Genomic DNA, 21,233 nt, shown 5'->3' with positions numbered 1-21,233 from the left:
TGGCTGACCAGGAGAATACTGGCATCCAAGGTCACATCACTGACGAAATCCCGCGCCTGTATTCGGCGCAGACGCAGTGAGTGAATGATGCTCTCCTGGTGCCGGATTCCTCACTACGCCTGCGCCGACTACGTCACAGTGAGGAAGCCGGCACCAGGCAAGCGGCCTTCACTCACTGCGCCGAAAACAGAAGTGAACGGAGGACCTGGGCGGGATAAAGGGTGAGTAGATGGAGCCCCTAGGTGCTGAATCTACGCCCACATGGCGCCTAGAGGCTCATTAGCATATTATAAAAGCATGTATTTTAATCAGAATGGCTGCAGGGACAAATGTAAAAAACACACTGTTATGTACTGCTGACATTAGCACATCGCTAATGTCAGTCAGCTACATAACAGTAATTCTGATGGAAGAAACCCTTCAACATAATTTCTAATTCCACCCTAATCAAGAGCGCTGTATGCTTTTTTTAATAGCTATTCCAGAACAAAATGTAACTTTTTTCCCTTTAATACTTTTCTCAGAATTTTTTAGGAAATGAAGAGAAAAGTAGACAGGGTTTAGTGTGTGTGTGCGGAGGGAGGGGGGGGCAAGGCCTCACGCAGCCTGACAAAGGTACATCCTTTATGCCAGTAATTGGTATACACAATAGCACAGATCTATGCCATCTCTAATGAAAACTGGTGTGAAGGAAAACTAATTTAGTTACTCATAGTAACCAGATTCCATCTTTCATTTTCAGAACCTCTTTGGAAAATGAAAGGTGTAATCTGATTGGTTGCTATGGGCAACTAAGCTGGTTCTACTTTACACCAGTTTTGCTTGATCTCTCCCACACTATCCATCAATAAAATCAATAGGCTGTCCATTTAGAGTAGGCACTGGGTTCTCTGCAGCAAGACACATTCTTTTGTAGCTTCTCCCAGCTTTGGCTGATGTACGAGGTTCCTGAACAGAAGAGCTCCCACTTTTAATTCTTTAGTAGAATATTTGAAAAGGGCTTTTCTAAATCAGACAATCCCTTTCAGCAAGTTTTTAAATATACAGCTTGTCTTCAGACAGACTTGAAGAATATGGTCAAGGTCATTTGAAAGATCTGATGCAGGTACTTATATTCAGAATAGAAATAACTTGCTGTCCTTAAAAGCAAAATTATACTCTACGGCAAGGAAAAGCATACTGAGGATATCCATTCCATGAAGGACTACCACTCCTAGCCTGCTCTCACCAGTCAGGCAAAATGGGAAAAGTCGGCAAACGTCATACTACATAATGGCTGGTGCACGCAGTGAGGTCTGCTAAGTGATCGTGGCGATTGATGCAAATGCAACGAATGCCAGGATTATTTATTTCTCCCGGCTTCAGACTGATAATAAAATGGCTGATGCCCGTGTTTGGGCTAACGGACAGTTCTCGGGACTTCTTCAACTCGGGTGGAAACATGAAGTGAAGATCTTCTACAAAGTACTTGATCCAGTTTCTCATGTAAGCTCCGTGGCTGACCAGGAGAATACTGGCATCCAAGGTGACATCACTGTTGTCTTGGCAACCAGCTTGGATTTCACTGCTGTGATTTATAAATGGAGAGAGGTCAACGGCGGTCACACGCTCACGCCCTGCTGCGCCAAGAGCTGTCTGGTCCTTGGCACTTGTTTCATCCATTACCATCAAGCAGAGAAACTCAAAAAAGTCCTTAGCACGAACTCGAACCTTAAAAAAATAAAAATAAACAAAAAAATTATTGTAAATGTTGTGATTGATATAATGATACTAAGGACCTCATTTATCAAAACTGCCTGACAGAAAGGCTGGCCACGTTACCGAAAGTAAAGCATTAATTTTCCCAAAACAGATTAACCCCTTCATGACATAGCCATTTTTTACCTTAAAGGGAACCTGTCACCAGTTTTATGGTGTCCTAACTAAGGGCAACATAAATAAGTGACTGATTCGCTTAGCAAAATGCTGGGTCACTTTCTTTAATTGACCCAGTCAATCTGCCAACATCTTGTATTGAAAAGCTCCAACTGATAATGATGAGTCCTGAATATTTATGAGCTCCTGACTCTCCGCGCCCACCTGCTGCTGATTGACAGTTATTTTCCATATGAATCAGCAGCAGGTGGGCAGGGGAGTGGCTATAGCTCTGAATTAAATATACGCTGGACTCAATGACATCACGCCGGACTCCAATCAGCTCATTAGCATGCGGCATCTTTGTGTGTATATTATGAGGTAACCATCTGTCACACCAGTAAGTGAATACATCTAAGGTACTTTTTAGTAGTTAATGATTGTATATAATTAGTTAGATTATAATCAAATATCCACATGACAGGTTCCCTTTAAGGACCAGGCCAAATTTTGGATATCTGACATGTGTCACTTTATGTGGTAATAACTTTGGAACACTTTTACTTATCCAGGCCATTATGAGATTGTTTTCTCGTCACATATTGTACTTCAGGACAGTGGTAAATTTGAGTCAAAATATATAATTTTTACTTATAAAGTAATATTTAGAAAAATTAGCAAATTTCTATTTCTCTACTTTCAAAATAGATAGTAATACCTCCAAAAAGAGTTATTACTTTACATTCCCAATATGTCTACTTTATGTTTGGGTCATTTTGAAAATGACATTCTCTTTATTGGGACGTTAGAAGGCTTAGAAGCAAATCTTGACATTTTTCAAAACATTTCCAAAACCCACTTTTTAAGGGACCAGTTCAGGACTGAAGTCACTTTGTGAGACTTATAAAATAGAAACCACCCATAAATGACCCCATTTTAGAAACTACACCCCTCAAGGTATTCAAAACTGATTTTACAAACTTTGTTAAGCCTTTAGGTATTCCACAAGAATTAAAAGGAAAATTTAGATGAAATTTAATTTTTTTGGGCAGATTTTCCATTTTAATCAATTTTTCCAGTAACAAAGCAAGGGTTAACAGCCAAACAAAACTCTACATTTGTTGCTCTGATTCTGTAGTTTACAGAAACACCCCATTTGTGGTTGTAAACTGCTGTACGAGCACACGGCAGGGCGCAGAAGGAAAGGGCAGATTTCACTGGGATAATTTTAAGCTGCCATGTCACATTTGAAGACCCCCTGATGCACCCCTAGAGTAGAAACTCCCATAAAATTACCCCATTTTTAAAACTACGGGATAAGGTGTCAGTTTTGTTGGTACTATTTTATGGTACATATGATTTTTGATTACTCTATATTACATTTTGTGTGAGACAAGGTAACAAAAAATAGCTGTTTTGGCACCATTTTTATTTTTTGTTATGCACACTGTTCATCTGACAGGTTAGATCATGTGGTATTTTTATAGAGCAGGTTGTTACGGACGCGACAATACCAAATATGACTACTTTTTTGGTTGTTTGTTTTAGTTTTACATAATAAAGCATTTTTGAAAAAATGTATTTTTTAGTGTCTCCATATTCTGAAAGCCATATTTTGTTTTTGTTTTTTTGGGCGACTGCCTTATGTAGGGGCTCATTTTTTGGGGTATGAGATGACGGTTTGATTGCTACTATTTTGGGGTGCATATAACTTTTTAAAATCGCTTGGTAATACACTTTATGAGATGTAAGCTGCCCAAAAATAGCTTTTTTTTTTTTTACGGTGTGCACCTGAGAGGTTAGGTCATGTGATATTTCTATACAGCAGTTTCTTATGGGTGTGGCAATATCATAAATGTATACTTTTTATTTAAAAGGTATTCAAAACTGATTTTACAAACTTTGTTAACCCTTTAGGTGTTCCACAAGAATTAATGGAAAATATAGATATAATTTCAAAATTTCACTTTTTTGGGCAGATTTTCCATTTTAATATTTTTTTTTACTTTTACAAACCAAGGGTTAACAGCTAAACAAAACTCATTATTTATGGCCCTGATTCTGTAGTTTACAGAAACACCCCATATGTGGTCGTAAACTGCTGTATGGGCACACGGCAGGGCGCAGAAGGAAAAGAAAGCCATACGGTTTTTGGAAGGCAGATTTTGCTGGACTGTTTTTTTTGACACCATGTCCCATTTGAAGCCCCCCTGATGCAACCATAGAGTAGAAACTCCAAAAATGTACCCCATCTAAGAAACTACACCCCTCAAGGTATTCAAAACAGATTTTACAAACGTCGTTAACCCTTTAGGTGTTCCGGTGTTCCACAAGAGTTGGAATGAAGATGGAGATGAAATTTTAAAATTTAAATTTTTTGGCACATTTTCCATTTTAATCCATTTTTTCCAGTAACAAAGCAAGGGTTAACAGCCAAACAAAACTCAATATTTATTGCCCAGATTCTGTAGTTTACAGAAACACCTCATATGTGGTCGTAAACTGCTGTACGGGCACACGGCAGGGCACAGAAGGAAAGGAATGCCATACGGTTTTTGGAAAGCAGATTTTGCTGGACAGTTTTTTTTTTTTTTTTTTTTTACACCATGTCCCATTTGAAGCCCCCCTGATGCACCCCTAGAGTAGAAACCCCCAAAAAGTGACTCAATTTTAGAAACTACGGGATAGGGTGGAATTTTTTTTGGTACTAGTTTAGGGTACAATGATTTTTGGTTGCTCTATATTACACTTTTTGTGAGGGAAGATAACAAGAAATAGCTGTTTTGGCACCGTTTTTATTTTTTGTTATTTACAACATTCATCTGACAGGTTAGATCATGTGGTATTTTTATAGACCAGGTTGTCACGGACGCGGCGATACCTAATATGTATACTTTTTTTTATTTATTTAAGTTTTACACAAATGATTTATTTTTTGAAGCAAAAACAATATCATGTTTTAGTGTTTCCATAGTCTGAGAGCCATAATCTTTTAAGTTTTTGGGCGATCACCTTGGATATGGTATGATTTTTGCGGGATGAGATGATGGTTTTATTGGCATTATTTTGGGGTGCGTGTGACTTTTTGATCGCTTGCCATTACACTTTTTGTGATGTAAGGTGACAAAAAAATTGTTTATTTAGCACAGTATTTTTTATTTTATTTTTTTACAGTGTTCATCTGAGGAGTTAGGTCATGTGATATATTTATAGAGCCGGTCGATACAGACACGGCAATACCTAAAATGTATACTTTTTTTAATTTATGTAAGTTTTACGCAATAATATCATTTTTGAAACAAAAAAAATGATGTTTTAGTGTCTGCATATTCTGAGCCATAGGTTTTTTATTTTTTGGGCGATTGTCTCAGGTAGGGGCTCATTTTTTGCGGGATGAGGTGACGGTTAGTTTGGCACTATTTTCGTGAGCAAACTCCTTTTTGATCGCTTGCTGTTGTACTTTTTCTGATGTAAGGTGACAAAAAATGGTTTATTTAGCACAGTTTTTACTTTTTATGGTGTTCATCTAAGGGCTTAGGTCATGTGATATGTTTATAGAGCTGGTCGATACGAACGCGGCGATACCTAATATGTATACTCCCCCCGCCCCCTATTATTTTTTTTTTACTTTATTTGTGGAAAATGACGTTTTTGTTTATTTTTACTTGAAACTTATTTTTTTTGAGGGGGGGGGGGAACGTTATTTTTTCAACTTTTTTTTCACTTTATTTTTTGTCCTACTTTGGGATTTGAACTTTTGGGGGTCTAATCCTTTGCAAATGCATTCCAATACTTCTGTATTGGAATGCATTGGCTGTATGAGTAATACTGTGTATTACTCACACAGATTCCGGGGCCTGTGAGATCCAGGGGGCTGGATCTCACAGGCTCGTCACCGGAAGGCAGTGAGATGCCTTCCTTAGACATTGCGCTGCCTTCCATTCCATCGGGTCCCCCCCACAGCCGCATGGGGACCCGATGGCACCGCCACACGCCACCACCGCAATAGATAAAAGCCGCAAACCGCACGTCTGAATTGACCTGCGGTTTGCGGCGACGGCCGGGCATTTAGCCGAAGTGCCTGCTCAATGATTTGAGCAGGCACCAGCTTCCGATCACCGCCCGCTGCGCGGCGGTGATCAGAAATACACAGGGCGTACAGGTACCAGGACATAAGGGCGTACCTGTACGCCCTATGTCCTGAAGAGGTTAAACAAAAAAAACATGTTTTAGTGTCTCCATATTCTGAGAGCCAAAGTTTTTTTTTATTTCATGGGCGATTGACTTAGTTAGGGTCTCATTTTTTGCGGGAGGAGATGACGGTTTGATTGGTATGACTTTGCGGTGCGTATGACTTTTTGATCGCTTGGAATTAGACTATTTGTGGTGTAAGGTGTTCACCTGAGGGGTTAGGCCATTTGATATTTTTATAGAGTTGGTTGTTACAGATGCGGCGATACCCAATATGTATATTTTTATTTATTTCACTTTAACACAATAACAGCATTTTAGAAAAAAACAACATGTTTTTGTGTCTCCATTTTCTGAAAGCCATATTTTTTTCATTTTTTGGGCGATTGTCTCATGTAGGGGCTCAATTTTTGCATGATAAGGGGACAGTTTGATTGGTACCATTTTGGGGTACATACAACTTTTTTGATCACTTTAAATACCTTTTTTTGGGAAATGAGGTGGGCAAAAATTTCAATTCCATCATAGTTTTTCTTTTTTATGTTGTTTACCCTGCAGGGAACGTAACATGACTCTTTCATAGAACAGGTCGTTATGAACGCAGTGATATCAAACATGTGTAGTATATTTTATTTTTTAAATGTTTAATCAATTATTAATGTGCGGCTATAAGAAGAAATTAGATTTTTATTTATTTTTTACTTTTTACCATACAGCGGTCCCTATAGAACGCGGCATGGAAGGGGTTAAACGGCTGCCATCTGTGCCAGCACCTTTGTTAGTCATTTCAAGCAGAGTGGCAGCTGTGTGCTGACACTCCTGCTAACCGCTCTGGCCATCCTAAAAAATAGGGGATGGGGGGCGGAGGATCGCGCACCGGCCTACCCGCTTGGCCATCCTGAAATTAGGGGGGCAGATCAGGAGCTGCGGGGGGGAGGGGGGTTTAATAACATTAATATGAGATATATATATATATATATATACACATACACACACACACACATACACAAACACACACATACACCTAGGTTCTGATGCCCACAGTGACGGACTGTCGGCATCAGAACCTGACAGCCGGCATTAGAATGCTATGGATTTTTCTAATCTGATTTTATTCTCTGATTACAGATTTATTCTATTTTCTGAACATGATTATGGGGCAGCAATCTTGCCTGAGCTGTTCTTAACAGCATTTACAAAACATTAAGAAAATTGCTTTATGGCAGGATCGGCAGCCCCATGGGCCATAGACCCAAAGGACAAGATGGGACCTTGTTGACTTCTATGGGAGAGTTTTCTAGGCATGGTCTGACCTGTGCAGAGGTCATTGTACAAGGAAAGAATAGATGAGATTTGACAAACACAGAGGTGTTATCATTACAGGCAAGATTATTATGACAGATAAGCAGGTAACTGCAGTACAGTGATCTGTACAGACCAATTAGTGGCGACTATTATTAGTCTTAGTGGCCAGTGGAAAAACTGAATTTTTTTTTGGTTTTTGTTTAAAGGGAGTCTGTCACCACAATTTGCCCTTCTAGACCACTTACATAGCACTGTAGCACAACTATAGATCAGTCAAACGGTACCTTTGTCTTTTTGTTTGGATGTTCACCAGGGGCAAAAACTGAGTTTTATTCATATGTAAATGAGGGCTCGCAAGTGCCCAGGGGGCGGCGTTTGGGCTGTAAGTGCCCAGGCCGCTCTTCCTTCTTCTCACATAACCCCTCCCCAGCCTGTTGCTTGGCCCGCCCTGTAAGCCTCTTACGTCATCCAGTGTACTGGCCGATATCCTGCCGGCGCATGCGCACTGTAATAACCATTGTGGGCAGCAGCATCATTCCATGCAGTGCGCATGCGCGGGCGGGATATCGGCCAGTACACTGGATGACGTAAGAGGCTTACAGGGCGGGCCAAGCAACAGGCTGGGGAGGGGTTATGTGAGAAGAAGGAAGAGCAGCCTGGGCACTTACAGCCCAAACGTCGCCCCCTGGGCACTTGCGAGCCCTCATTTACATATGAATAAAACTCAGTTTTTGCCCCTGGTGAACATCCAAACAAAAAGACAAAGGTACCGTTTGACTGATCTATAGTTATTCTACCGTGCTATGTAAGTGGTCTATAAGGGAAAATTGTGGTGACAGACTCCCTTTAAATACAGATATTGACTTGGAAAATTAAAAATTCCCTTTAAGACAGCGTATCACTTATCCACAGGTTAGTGAATATGTGACTGATCAACGGAGCTCCAACTTCTGGGACCCTTACCAATCACGAGAACAGGGGCCTGTGCTCCCCCATTTGAAATGAGTGACGGCCACACATGCGTGTTGCTGCTCCATTCACCTGTATAGGAGTGCCAGTAATAGCCAGGCACTGCCGGATATAGCAGTCCCATAGAGTTATGGTATGTAGAGCAAGGGACATGGATTTATGTCAGCAACCCCACTCAGAAGGGGGAGCATGGGCCCTTATTCACGTAATCAGCATGGTCCCCAGCTGTTGTGCCCCACCAATCAGACAATCATATCCTATCTTATGGAGATCATTTTCTTAATAAGACAACCAGTTTAAAGGGGTTGTCAAGGAAAAAACATGGGTGCTATCTTCCTAAACAGTGCCACAACTGTCCACAGGTCATGTGGGGTATTACAACTGAGCTAATTTAACCCTTAGACTCCCAGTGCCGTACATGTATGGCGCTGAGAGATTTTTTTAAAATATGGCACCTAAAAATACTAGTGCTTCTGAATAAATTATTATGCTCCCGGAGTCAAAACCATAATCACAAATTCCCCAAAGGGAGTAATAAGGGAGCTAAAACGAAACCTTTACTTGCAGGAATTCAAAAAAGAACATGGCATCACAGTCAGTAGACAATATACATATATATTATTCAAAAATGAAATCAGAACGACATTACCAAATCCGATGTACCCCGAAACAGTAAGCCCAATGTGGGTTAGGGTTCAGAATGTCAGGTCGGGTACCTTGGTATAGTCGCTGGGTAGTTCAGCGTATAGACACAGTAGTGTATCAATTTCCCTTGTTATCCCTATGCAAGGGGAGGGGGCATTGCTGATGTAACCCTACCTGTCTATACAGAGTACTTGCCCTGAACCTATTCGCAAAAGCAGCGGGCGCCATAGCCGGCAAGTCTGTGCTGCTTCAAACAGCAGAGGCCAGCGGCCACCAATAATGCAGAGCGCAGGCATTTAACCCTGCTGGGTCAAGGGTGACCACGGCATCTAAATGGCAGAAAACCTTGAAGCAGCCGTTTCCGGGTTAGGACTGGCTCCACTGTGAGGTGATCAGGGAAGCCAGTCCTTTGTTCTAATGCGCCGAGTCTCTCTGAAGAGACCCAGCATATTAGGGCTGCAGTTCCTATGGAGGCCTGCAGGTGGCAGGCAAACATAGAATATCCGCAAATGGAGCTTATACTGAACTACAGTATAAGCTAAAAGAAGAAAAAAATATATAAGAATTTAAATCACCCCCCGGATTCGCCATTTTTAAAATGTGATCAAAAAGTCACACACACTCTAAAATGGTATCAATAAAAACTGTTACTTGGTCCAGAAGGTGAAGCAGTGGCAGGAGTTTTCACAAGAAAAAAAAAATGGCACCAAGCCATTTCTATTGATCAATGGCTGGCAATGTATGGATGCTGATTTGTAGGAAGGATGGTGCCCCCCTCCCACTACTAGATGAAAAAAAGTTACTTAAGGCCCCTTGACACTAACAGATGAGGCTGACTACTGTCAGGAATTAAGTGTTGCTTTATGACAAAAAGCAATCTTCTGCTTATTAATGAGGGAGACCACCACATTTACATGAATCGATCTCCTCCATAGTATGGGGAGGAGCGATCGCTAATGCCATTGCTCTTCTCCATACAGAATTATTATTTGCGGGCAGCAGAGGCTGTTTAGACAGCACAATCTGATGCTCGCAAACAAAGATTTACTGTAGGTGATCGCACCAATGATTCTATTACCGGACGAACATGCGTTTCGTTCGATCATTGGGTAATTAGCGGCACCTTGATACCGGCAGAATAGGCTACTTTCATACTCGCGTTTGGTGCGGATCAGTCATGAATCTGCACAGACGGATCTGTTCAGATAATACAAACGTCTTCATCCGTTCAGAATGGATCCGTTTGTATTATCTTCAACATAGCCAAGATGGATCTGTCATGAACACTATAGAAAGTCAATGAAGGACGGATCAGATTTCTATTGTGTCATAGAAAACGGATCCGTCCCCATTGACTTACATTGTGTTTCAGAACGGATCCGTTTGGCTCAGTTTCGTCAGGCGGACACCAAAACGCTGCAAGCAGCATTTTGGTGTCCGCCTCCAAAGCGGAACGGATCTCACAAACGGAAAGCCAAAACGCCAGTGTGAAAGTAGCCTTATCGCTAACAAGCGTTCGTTCAAACGCTTGTTAGCAATAATCTGCCAACACATCGAGCAGTGTCAAGGGGCCTGAAGAACTTTATCTGGGTTCTTGTAAATGCCACAATTTCCTTGCATCTGTGAAATTGCACCACCATTGCCGTAACTCATAATTTAACAGTAACCATCACATGACCACAAATCGCCAGAGTCATAGCCTGACTATTGTACAGAGATGAGTGGCGCTATATAGGCGTTGCTTATCTCGTCTGTTGTAGGAAGTTTCTTTTCTTGTGCCGACTACTGATTTACATGTAGTACTTCCTGTCTCCTTATAAAGAGGTTCTTTAGCAGCTGCAGTCTGTATTACAAAGTTCTATGCCCCAGCTGCTGCAGAACATCAAAATAAACACCCCAACTTCTGCAGAGTATTAATACACGACAGCTGAAGCAGAACATCACTAGTCACACTTGATACTGTTGTATATCACTATGCACACCTCAGCCTCTGCAGAACCTCGTAATACACACCTCAACTGCTTCAGAATTTCTTTATGAAAAGTATGAAATCATTGCATATCTACCAATAGCAGACAGGTATCTCTGTCTTATCATAAAGAGGTTCTGCAGCAGGTGTGTATTATAAAGTGCAATGTACCTGGATTCATCAGTGACCGGTGGCTTCAAGCTTTCATATAGTCATGTGAAAATATTCTTATAATTTACAGCAGGTGGAGGGGCATGTGCACTCAGACAATTTACCTGCTCCAGGGTTTCCCCTCCAGGGGGAGTGTATGAAGGACACTGCTCTCCCGATTTCTTTGCCATGGTCTTCAGCTCGCTGAGAGGTTGCCCCTCTGCAATGCCATACTTCTACAACATAACATTTTATTAGAATGGATTGCGTCTTACTGTGAAACAAGTAAAATTCAGGAGCAAGACCTCACACAGTAAAAATCCATGTAATCCAAGAGGTGCCAGATTACCAAATATTCTGTATTAGCAGACCAACATGGACAAGTACACTGAATCTGCTATTGTAACTTTGTCTTTTAAATAGATGCATTTTCTAATTGGTTCTCCCTGCTCAATATATTGCTTCTGGTAAAATTCTGCATTCTGTCACAGATCTATGCTGAGTACAAGTGCTGGGTTACCAGATTTTCTATATTATGGATAGCTGTATTATAGGAATTCCACTATATACCATCATAAATGCCTCGCCTCCACCAAGCAATCACCTAAATTAATATTACTACCTGGTGGACTATTCAGACAATATGCAGGACTACTGGGAAATTCACAGTTTCTGCAAAAACTTTATATTTTATCTAAACCAATAAAAAATAGTAGCTGGAGCTCCCCCTACTGACCACACTATGTTACTGCAGTTCTACCTGTCTTCATAGACATCTACTTTTCCTACACCAAACATACATATTAGACGTAGGTTGGCCACTTTCTTCAAACCAAAAAGGAGAACACTGCACACCACACCCCTTCTCAGTAAACAAATAAAATAAAATAAAATAAAAAAAGACGTGAAGACCTTAAGGTGAGCTGCGCAGGGCCCGGAGTGACATGTTGGCCGGCTCTACTCACTGACTGGAGGAGAGAGAAGCATCAGTCCGTCAGCTTGTGGCTGAAGCTCACGCTCAGACAATGCAATGCGGCTGTCTGAGTGTGGAGCCACTGGAAAGGAGAACATGCCAGTCTCTGCCCAGGCCCTGCGCTGGATGGAGGACAGGGTGCCAGGAAAGCAGACTGTCCGGCCCAAAGCCGGGTATCTGGCCATCCTAATTAGGCCAATTTTGCAACCAGACACTTTTTGGAGTTTGGAGGGAATTAGCTAACTCACAGAAATGCACACAAATGCAATGCCAATACGGCCCTAAGTTGGATTCAGACCAGGGAGCCTAGTGCTAGCACCAGTGCCAGTACCGATCTGGCCAATTACTACCAGTCTATCGGTGAATACTTATGTCTTAGCACTTACCCTCTCTCGCAGCCTGGCATCATAGTTTATTTTAATCCCGTCACTCAGCTTATTGTTCTTCATGATGGTACAAGCAGTCTACAGAGAAAGATAAGATTTATTCATTTAATTCTTTTATGATATTTTTATACAATCTGCATGGTATGTTTATTAGGAGATTACTAATTATATATTCGATCAAATGAACATTAATATAAAAGGGGACACATTCCCCACCAATGGTTTGAATGCATTCAAAATAAAGCAATCTTTGTGTCTACAGCTCCTATGCAGACCTATGAGCCTCCATGGGTGGCGCAAACAAGCGTTGTGTAGTCTGTTCCTGCAGAATTCCCTCTGCTCCTATCTGCACTATCTGTAGGTTATCAAGAAGAGGGAGTAGAAGTGGTGGTGGAAGAGGTGACGCACCAGAATACACAAGGATCTGTTCTATTCTTTTATATGGGCCATATGTGCCCGTACTGCTAAAAAATAAATAAAAAAATAATGTTTTATTAATGAGCCTCTAGGAGCAATGGGGGTGTTGTTGTTGCTCTGCCGTACCCTATGCACTTTGATTGACAGGGCCAGGCAGTGAAAGCATCATGACACCTGGCCCTGTAAATTAAAGTGCAGTTGCAGAGTGAGCTGAGCCTCTAGGTGTAACGGCAACGCCCCTGTTGCTCCTAAAAGCTCATTTGCATATAATAAAACATCATTTTTCTCAGGAATCTGGGCACATATGAACATGGGACCAACACAGATGTCTTCATCTGCCAAGCGCACATGTAACAGGTCAGACAGTTTCAGAGGTACAAATTTGCTGGTTGGCTATGTAGTTTAGATCTATGCAGGCCAATTTTGTTAGGTTCGGCCAACAATCCTACAGTATGTGTATGGGGCCTCCCGACTCTACCCTGACTGCTGATGTCAGGGATAAGAATTCGACAGCTTGGATTTCAACTGCCTGATCCTTTTGTTTTCAGGAGATAAGCCTTTGCCACAGATGGGCTGCAGCTTTCTCCCCTCTTCCCATCCAGTACATGTGCATGCTCAGCTGAGCCGAGCATGCATATGTATGGAAGGATCAGCAGAGTTTGGCTGACAGTTATCTCAAATGTATGGCCAGCTTTGGGATAGATTTAATAGACAGAATACCATTGCCACAAGAGGAGTAGTTACTGTAATACTGCCCCCGAAGGACATGAATACAAATTTTAACAGGTCAAAGAACTTTCATATCTGACAGAAGCGGACTTGTATGTACAGTATGGAAGAACACTTACCTGCTTTGCACGAATCAGGTCACTGGAGAATACATGTGTGAACCTTACATCGCTCAGATATCTGCCAGCAGCTTCCGCCTGCATGAACCCCATTTCAGAAAGCGGCTCATCTATGCCTTGGCCTGTGCAAAAATGATATTCAGTCATGTATTAGAGAGAATCCACATTGTATATGGCGTCTGAGGTCGACAGTCCATAAGCGGCTAATATTCACACATACGAAAGATCTCAGCCCAACCCAGCGAGATAACGCCGAGCAGAGATGCTGAGATAGCGCCTTTATATAAAAGCTAAAGCGTGGACCTGAGGAACACAATCTGCAGTTCACCTATATGTCATAGGTCGGGTTACAACAGGATCCAATGTTAAAAATCTACCTAAACGGTTGAATAACTCCAAGGTTGAATAAGGATACTGCACTTTCACACTTGCGCTGTTGGATTTCGGAAATCTGCATGCAAACGGAAAGCATTTGTAGATGGATCCTGATGCGGATCCGTCTCACAAATGCTTTGCAGTGCCGGATCCGGCATTAAAATTGCCGCACTGACGGATCCGGTCTGTGCATGCGCAGACCTTTAAAAATGTAAAAGGTAAATAAATACTTGATCAGTTTTTCCGGGTGACACCAGAGAGACGGATTGTCTCTCCGGTGTCACCCGGAAAAACTGATCAAGTATTTATTTATCTTTTACATTTTTAAAGGTCTGCGCATGCACAGACCGGATCCGTCAGTGCGGCAATTTTAATGCCGGATCCGGCACTAATACGTTCCAATGGAAAAAAATTCCGGCAAGTGTTCAGGATTTTTGGCCGAAGAGAAAAATGCAGCATGCTGCGTTTTTTTCTCCGTCCAAATACCGTAAAAGGGACTGAACTGAAGACACCCTGATGCATACTGAACGGATTTCTCTCCTAAAACTGATCAGTTTTTTTCCCAGTATTCAGCCCCTAGGACGGAACGCAATACCAGAAAAATTTTACGCAAGTGTGAAAGTACCCTAATACTAATTTTGCGCTAAGCTGTGTGTCATTTTCTTCTCTGTTCACAACCAAAGAGACAGTAGACGTTCGGCTGGTTCCTTCTCAGAATCTGTATGCGGTTTACCTGTACTCTGCAGACAGACATGATCTGAGAGGACAACACCTATTACGAAAAAGCAAGTTAACGGGGTTTGTCTCACAAAGACAACCACACTTGAAAGGGAAGCAAGCCCAACATTCAGAGAATTGTTGTGGCTCTGGTGTCTGTAGACCGTGGCAATTAACTGCTATATATTATTACATGTCCACTGTTCAAGTGAATGACCAACCAAGTAAAGTATGGAATCTCTCTGTCCTAGCTAATGGAGAATATTATATTCTAGTGCAACAACCCCTCCAATTCTGGAGCATCTATTCTTTAGACTCTGTGTTGTACCATTCTTTTATTATTCCTGCTAGAATTTATGAATCAATTGCTAGCAGACTGTAATGAAGGTCCAGATGGATGTTACCAGTTGGGGGGGTCTCTGAACAGTCTGATACTATGCAATCAGTGCTGCCAGTGTCAAACTCTGCAAAGACACCCACCCCTCCAACTGGTAACGCCTAGCTGGACCGTCATCGCAGTCTGCTAGGAATTTATTCACAACTTTTGGCAAGAATAATAGAGGAATGGCACAACATAGAGTCATACGAATAGATGCTCCAGAATTGTTATTACATGGGAAGTGCAAGTAGTTACTAAAATAGACATGTCAGGAGAGGGGACAGGTCTTCTTTCAGTAAGTAAACGGGGTCATGTATTTTTAAAACCAGGCTAACTGTTCAATACTATTTGTCCCAGTCTTGTTGCTTCGCTGACAGCTAATTGCAATGACACTCATGCATCAGAAGGCACAAATCCTGGTGCCACACAAGTCTGACCTTCCTCAGAGATCAGACTCCACCAGGAGTATTCTCAGAAGAGCATTATTATAATATTAGTAACGCTTATAATAATACAGCTGAGTAATTCATGGAGGTGGATCGTAATATATAACACGACACATCTATGGTCTATTCAGACCCTAAATTCCCTGTAGGGGTCCCTAACTGAAAATAAAAATATTTCTTTATTGGTTATTATTTTAAAATAAATGAACCAAACAACTATAGAAAACTATTAAAATTATCAGTGTCTGATGGAGGGTACAATTGGAGTGTATGAATGTATTTGCCTTTGTCACATGTAGCCACTGTGGGGTGCAGTGCCTCCCATTCATTTGTATGGGGTATAACTGCACTTGCAAGCCTCTGCTAATACTTTGTTTGTGCATTCATACAATGTGATGGCAGATTGGGCGCTCCTATTAAGATCCTTTTATCGTTCGGCCTTTATATTCAGGCTGGACAACAGTGAAACAATGTTGCTAGGTTTGTGTGTACTTTTGAAGCTGCCACTAGTCTGCTCAATTCACTTGTCTCTAGGCTACACTCTACACTTTTGTGCTACTGACTGCTCTATTTCATCCATAGAAGTCACTGTTCGCGCTGAACCGCTCATGTGGCATGCTCAATTCCACTCCTCAATGTCTGGTGCTGTCTCTGCAGCGTACTCTTTTTATACTAGTCCCTAACATTTTAGGCACTGTTTAAAATACAGGACGTCATACCACCCCTCCCGACATGTTTCGCCACGCTCGGTGGCTTCGTCAGGGGATGTGGACCTTATCCCACATCCCCTGACGAAGCCACCGAGCGTGGCGAAACATGTCGGGAGGGGTGGTATGACGTCCTGTATTTTAAACAGTGCCTGAAATGTTAGGGACTAGTATAAAAAGAGTACGCTGCAGAGACAGCACCAGACATTGAGGAGTGGAATTGAGTATGCCACATGAGCGGTTCAGCGCGAACAGTGACTTCTATGGATGAAATAGAGCAGTCAGTAGCACAAAAGTGTAGAGTGTAGCCTAGAGACAAGTGAATTGAGCAGACTAGTGGCAGCTTCAAAAGTACACACAAACCTAGCAACATTGTTTCACTGTACACTCCAGCCTGAATATAAAGGCCGAACGATAAAAGGATCTTAATAGTGCGCCCAATCTGCCATCACATTGTATGAATGCACAAACAAAGTATTAGCAGAGGCTTGCAAGTGCAGTTATACCCCATACAAATGAATGGGAGGCACTGCACCCCACAGTGGCTACATGTGACAAAGGCAAATACATTCATACACTCCAATTGTACCCTCCATCAGACACTGATAATTTTAATAGTTTTCTATAGTTGTTTGGTTCATTTATTTTAAAATAATAACCAATAAAGAAATATTTTTATTTTCAGTTAGGGACCCCTACAGGGAATTTAGGGTCTGAATAGACCATAGATGTGTCATTACTAATAATATCCCGAGGATTCCTAAAAGGGACTTTATTTAATAAACTAATATATAACACACTTCCATATAACTAGATTTACTGGGCTACAATAAGTTCTTCATATATTTTGGACCCTTTATTAGGACTGGTTGGGCCTATTAGTTTTCTTAAAGGGCTAAGACTGTAGTCACATTAGCACTGGAAGCACCATGTCAATGGGGTGCCCCTGGTAAGGGGAAACCACAACAAAATTATAAATCAGATCCCAATGTCTCTATTATTTTTGAGGAGGATTTCTAATTTTCAAACTCCATTATGACTGACATCCAGGGAGAGTTGAGAGAGGAACACATGACAGGAAGCCCCATGGTCGACCAGGCCTCCAAAGAAAGTCAAGTGGACCAAGCAATAGCCAACATGGCACATTGATTTCCTAGCTCTGCTACATCTGCGGGGCGGGGGCCACAGCAGATTAGACATTGGTGACAATCACTTATCTGTCCTGAGACAACGCCAGTACCAGGGTTGCCAACCAGACTTTTTCTTGACAACTTAACACAAAATCATGGACAGCCAACATTTTTTTACGGACAAATTGGAAAACCATAATAATTATAAAGTAATATATAAGTAAGCTATGTCTGTAGCTCCAAAAACTCAAAGAACTTATTACCAGCATTTACTGTGAGCTGTAAAACGATGATAATTACCATCAAAATAATCTAGCCAAGTACCTCCAGCCTCAGAAAAACCACAGACATCTGTTTTTTCTTCACGGACAGAGGAAAAAAGTTGATTATTTTTCACGGACTGTCCAGAAATTTCTGGACGGCTGGCAACTCAGGCCAGTACCTTGTGGGCAGCCATAGTGGGAATGCACTGCTGCTTCACTATCACCCTGATAGCTACTGCCCATGCAGGAAGCCATTGTGGCAACAAGTTTTTTATCAGGGAACTGCTGATAATGTAATTCCATAGTAAGCAAGCAATGCCAACAAGAGGTTAATGCCCCTTTAAATCACAGAATAAATGAATTTTGTTTCCTACCTTGAAGTAATTTTTCTTTGTTGTATCGCGTCTCCCCACTGAACAGTAAGACAAGAAGAGAAAATATATTAGTAGTGTGATATCAAAAGCTGTTATTAAAGTGGTTATTTCCAGAAAAATATCATTACAGGGGTTGTGCTAATATAAATGTATAGTGCCCAATATATCAAAACTGACCACCCTAGTGCCCTGTGACAAATCCGTTTTTACCCTCACTTGCTGTTGGTAACGTCTTGCATTCGGGCCTTGTAATGTAGGACACACATGCGTCATTGGTAAGAAAAGGGGCGTGGTTAGGGTCACATGTCCTGCTGATATCAGGACACATCTCACTACCCTGAGCCAGGCATAGGATTCCGCCAGCTCCCTCCAGATCTCCAGATGCAGTTGTTAAAATCACAACTGGATCGGAGAACTGTGTAGCCGGCTGAGGCCCGCGTTCTGCTGCTCTGGCGGTGGCAGGGCAGCTGGAAATGTTCGGTTCCATTGCTTCACACTGCTGATAGTTTAGCTCCTTAGTTGGGTGGTATGTGTGTGAAGTGTATATATGGTGTATTTATGCATGTGTGCCATGTATACAGTGTATTTATGTGTATGTGTGCTGCATATCTGACATATCCCCTTCTTCACCCAGGCAGCCCCTCTGAGATGAGCATCGGAGCACTTTGTGGGGCTTACCGTAGTAGAAACCACCCATAAATTATTTCATTTTAAAAACTACACCACTCAAGTTATTCAAAACTAATTTTACAAGCTTTTTTTTTAACCCTTTACATGCAGGAACAGGCGTCGGAGAGATATTGGGATAGAGATGAAAAAAATGGATATAATATGGAAGAATTGGTTGAACCAGGGCCACAGTGTTTGACTTTTTTTTTTTCCTCTCTCTAACGCTGGGTTCAGACCTGAGCGTACTTGAACGTACGCTCTGTATGCGCGATTGTACGGGCGTTTGCAATCGTGCATACAGAGACAAGCAAACGCCCATTGTCGCGCATTCCCGCTGAAGTCTATGTACGGGAACGCGCGACAAGACGCCCCAAAAAAGCTCCTGTACTTCTTGGGGCGTCAGGCGTTTTACAGCGCGATCCTACGCGCTGTAAAACGCTCAGGTGAGACCCATTCCCATAGGGAATCATTGGTTCTTGCCTGTTGAGCATTTACAGCGCGTAGGAACGCGCTGTAAAACGCTCAGGTCTGAACCCAGCCTTAGGGAAAAGGGAGAGAAATTCTCCCTCTCTCTCTTTCTCTTCAACCAGGTGGGGGGTTATTTGGGGTAAAATTAGAACACATGGATAATTATTGTAATGGACCTTTTGGACGGTCCGATTTTGTATAACTGATAATAAAAGATTAATAAAAAAATAAAAAATAAACCTTTACATGCATTAAAGGAAAATGGGGGCAAAATTTCACTTTGCAGGTTTTACATTTTAATCCATTTTTTTTCCTGTGAGGCAGCAAGGGTTAACAGCCAAACAAACCCCAATATTTATTACCCTGATTCTGCAGTTTACAGAAACACTAATATATAGTCGTAAACTGCAGTATGGGCACATGGCAGGGCTCAGAAGGAAAGGAGTACCATATGGTTTTTGAAGGCCAGATTTTGCTTAAATGGTTTTTGGGTACCATGTCACATTTGAAGGCACTCTAAGGTACCCCTACAGCAGAAGCCCCTAAAAAGTGACCCCATTTTGGAATCTACACCCCTCAAGCAATTTATTGAGGGGTGTACTAAACACTTTGACCCCACAGGCATTTCATTGACTTTAGAAACACTTGGCTATGGAAATAAAAAATGTTGATTTCTTCCAATAAAATGTTGCATAAGTTCACAATTTTTAATTTTCACAAGCGTTAACAGGAAAAAAAAAGCACCCCAAATTTTGTTAAAGGGGTTTTCTAGGATTCTAATATTGATTACCTATCCTCAGGATAGCTCATCAATATCAGATCAGTGGGCGTCCGAAACCGGGCAGCCCCGCTGATCAGCTGATTGAAGAGAAGGCCGCACTCTGCGAGCGCAGTCTTCCCTTTATCGACATCGCAACGGTAAGCAGGTTTAATTACAAGCCATCCTACAATGGGACCGCTCGTTCCTATTCAAGTGTATTGGATCGAGTCGTCCCATAGAAGTGAATTACACCTGCTCACCGCTGTGATGTCAACAGTGAGCAGGTAAACAATGAAGGGAAGGCTGTACTTGCACAGAGCATGGCCTTCTCTTCAACCATCTGATCTGCAGGGGCGCCAGGTTTTGGACCCTGTCAATCTGATATTGATGACCTATCCTGATCACGATTAGCGATATACTCTTCCTATAAGCCAAGAGTAGTGTCGCCTGGCATACAATACTCATGCATATTTTTTTTAGTCTCCCTAATGGTAAAGAGCACCCCAAAGAGAACCCAACAAAGCAAATCAAGTAAGAAAAGTTTCTCTTGAGGCAGTCTTTTTTTCTTGTCCTTCTAGAAAGAGAACTTTCTTGCATGTTTCATTGAGACATGTATACGTTTTGTGGGATGCTGTCATTCTCTTCTCTTACTTTCAGTTGAATGTTACTTTAGAGGTCTCTCTGGTTCATCTGATGTTGATCCAAAATGGTGAAATAAAATTGCTAAATGTGTTCTCTTTTTTTGCTATACAGATTATGTATACTCAGATGAATAGGAAAGAGCTATATAATAACACCTACTTGCTGCTGCAGAGCAAGTAGGTAAACAGTAACCCTGGGTTCACACCTGAGCGTTCTGAAAGGAGCGCTCTGTATGAGCGATTGTACCGGCGTTTACAATCGCGCATACAGAGACAGGCGAACACACATTGTCGTGCGTTCCCGAATATCTATGTACGGGAACGCGTGACAAAACGCCCCAAAAAAGCTCAAGAACTTGTTTGAGCATCGGGCGTTTTACAGCGCGATCGTACGTGCTGTAAAACTCCCAGGTGAGAACCATTCCCATAGGGAAGCATTGGTTTCTCCTTGTTGAGCGGTTTACAGCGCGTAGGAACGCGCTGTAAAATGCTCAGGTGTGAACTTAGGGTAAGGAGAGCACAGCAGCAATATGAGCGCTGCATTATTTTTACACTGCCTGCCTTTTAAACATGCTTATGTAGCAAAATTAAAAATAG

At 41.8% G+C, this 21,233-nt stretch overlaps 1 protein-coding gene across 1 annotated transcript in view; it reads right to left on the bottom strand.

Moving 5' to 3' along the window:
• Positions 1 to 295: 295 nt before the first annotated feature.
• Positions 296 to 21,233, bottom strand: part of TIGAR (TP53 induced glycolysis regulatory phosphatase) — a 35,739-nt gene continuing 14,801 nt past the window's right edge. Inside the window, exons 2-6 of the mRNA XM_044277944.1 lie at positions 18,099 to 18,136; positions 13,708 to 13,829; positions 12,443 to 12,520; positions 11,209 to 11,319; positions 296 to 1,710 (exon numbers count right to left, since the gene is read on the bottom strand). Of these exons, the coding sequence (XP_044133879.1) occupies positions 1,261 to 1,710; positions 11,209 to 11,319; positions 12,443 to 12,520; positions 13,708 to 13,829; positions 18,099 to 18,136 (799 nt within the window). The 3' untranslated portion in view covers positions 296 to 1,260. The remainder of the gene's footprint in view (positions 1,711 to 11,208; positions 11,320 to 12,442; positions 12,521 to 13,707; positions 13,830 to 18,098; positions 18,137 to 21,233) is intronic.

The sequence above is a fragment of the Bufo gargarizans genome, chromosome 2 (genome assembly GCF_014858855.1).
Source record: "Bufo gargarizans isolate SCDJY-AF-19 chromosome 2, ASM1485885v1, whole genome shotgun sequence".
In the NCBI taxonomy this organism is placed as follows: domain Eukaryota; kingdom Metazoa; phylum Chordata; class Amphibia; order Anura; family Bufonidae; genus Bufo; species Bufo gargarizans.
This window is presented reverse-complemented; position numbering and strand designations above follow the sequence as displayed.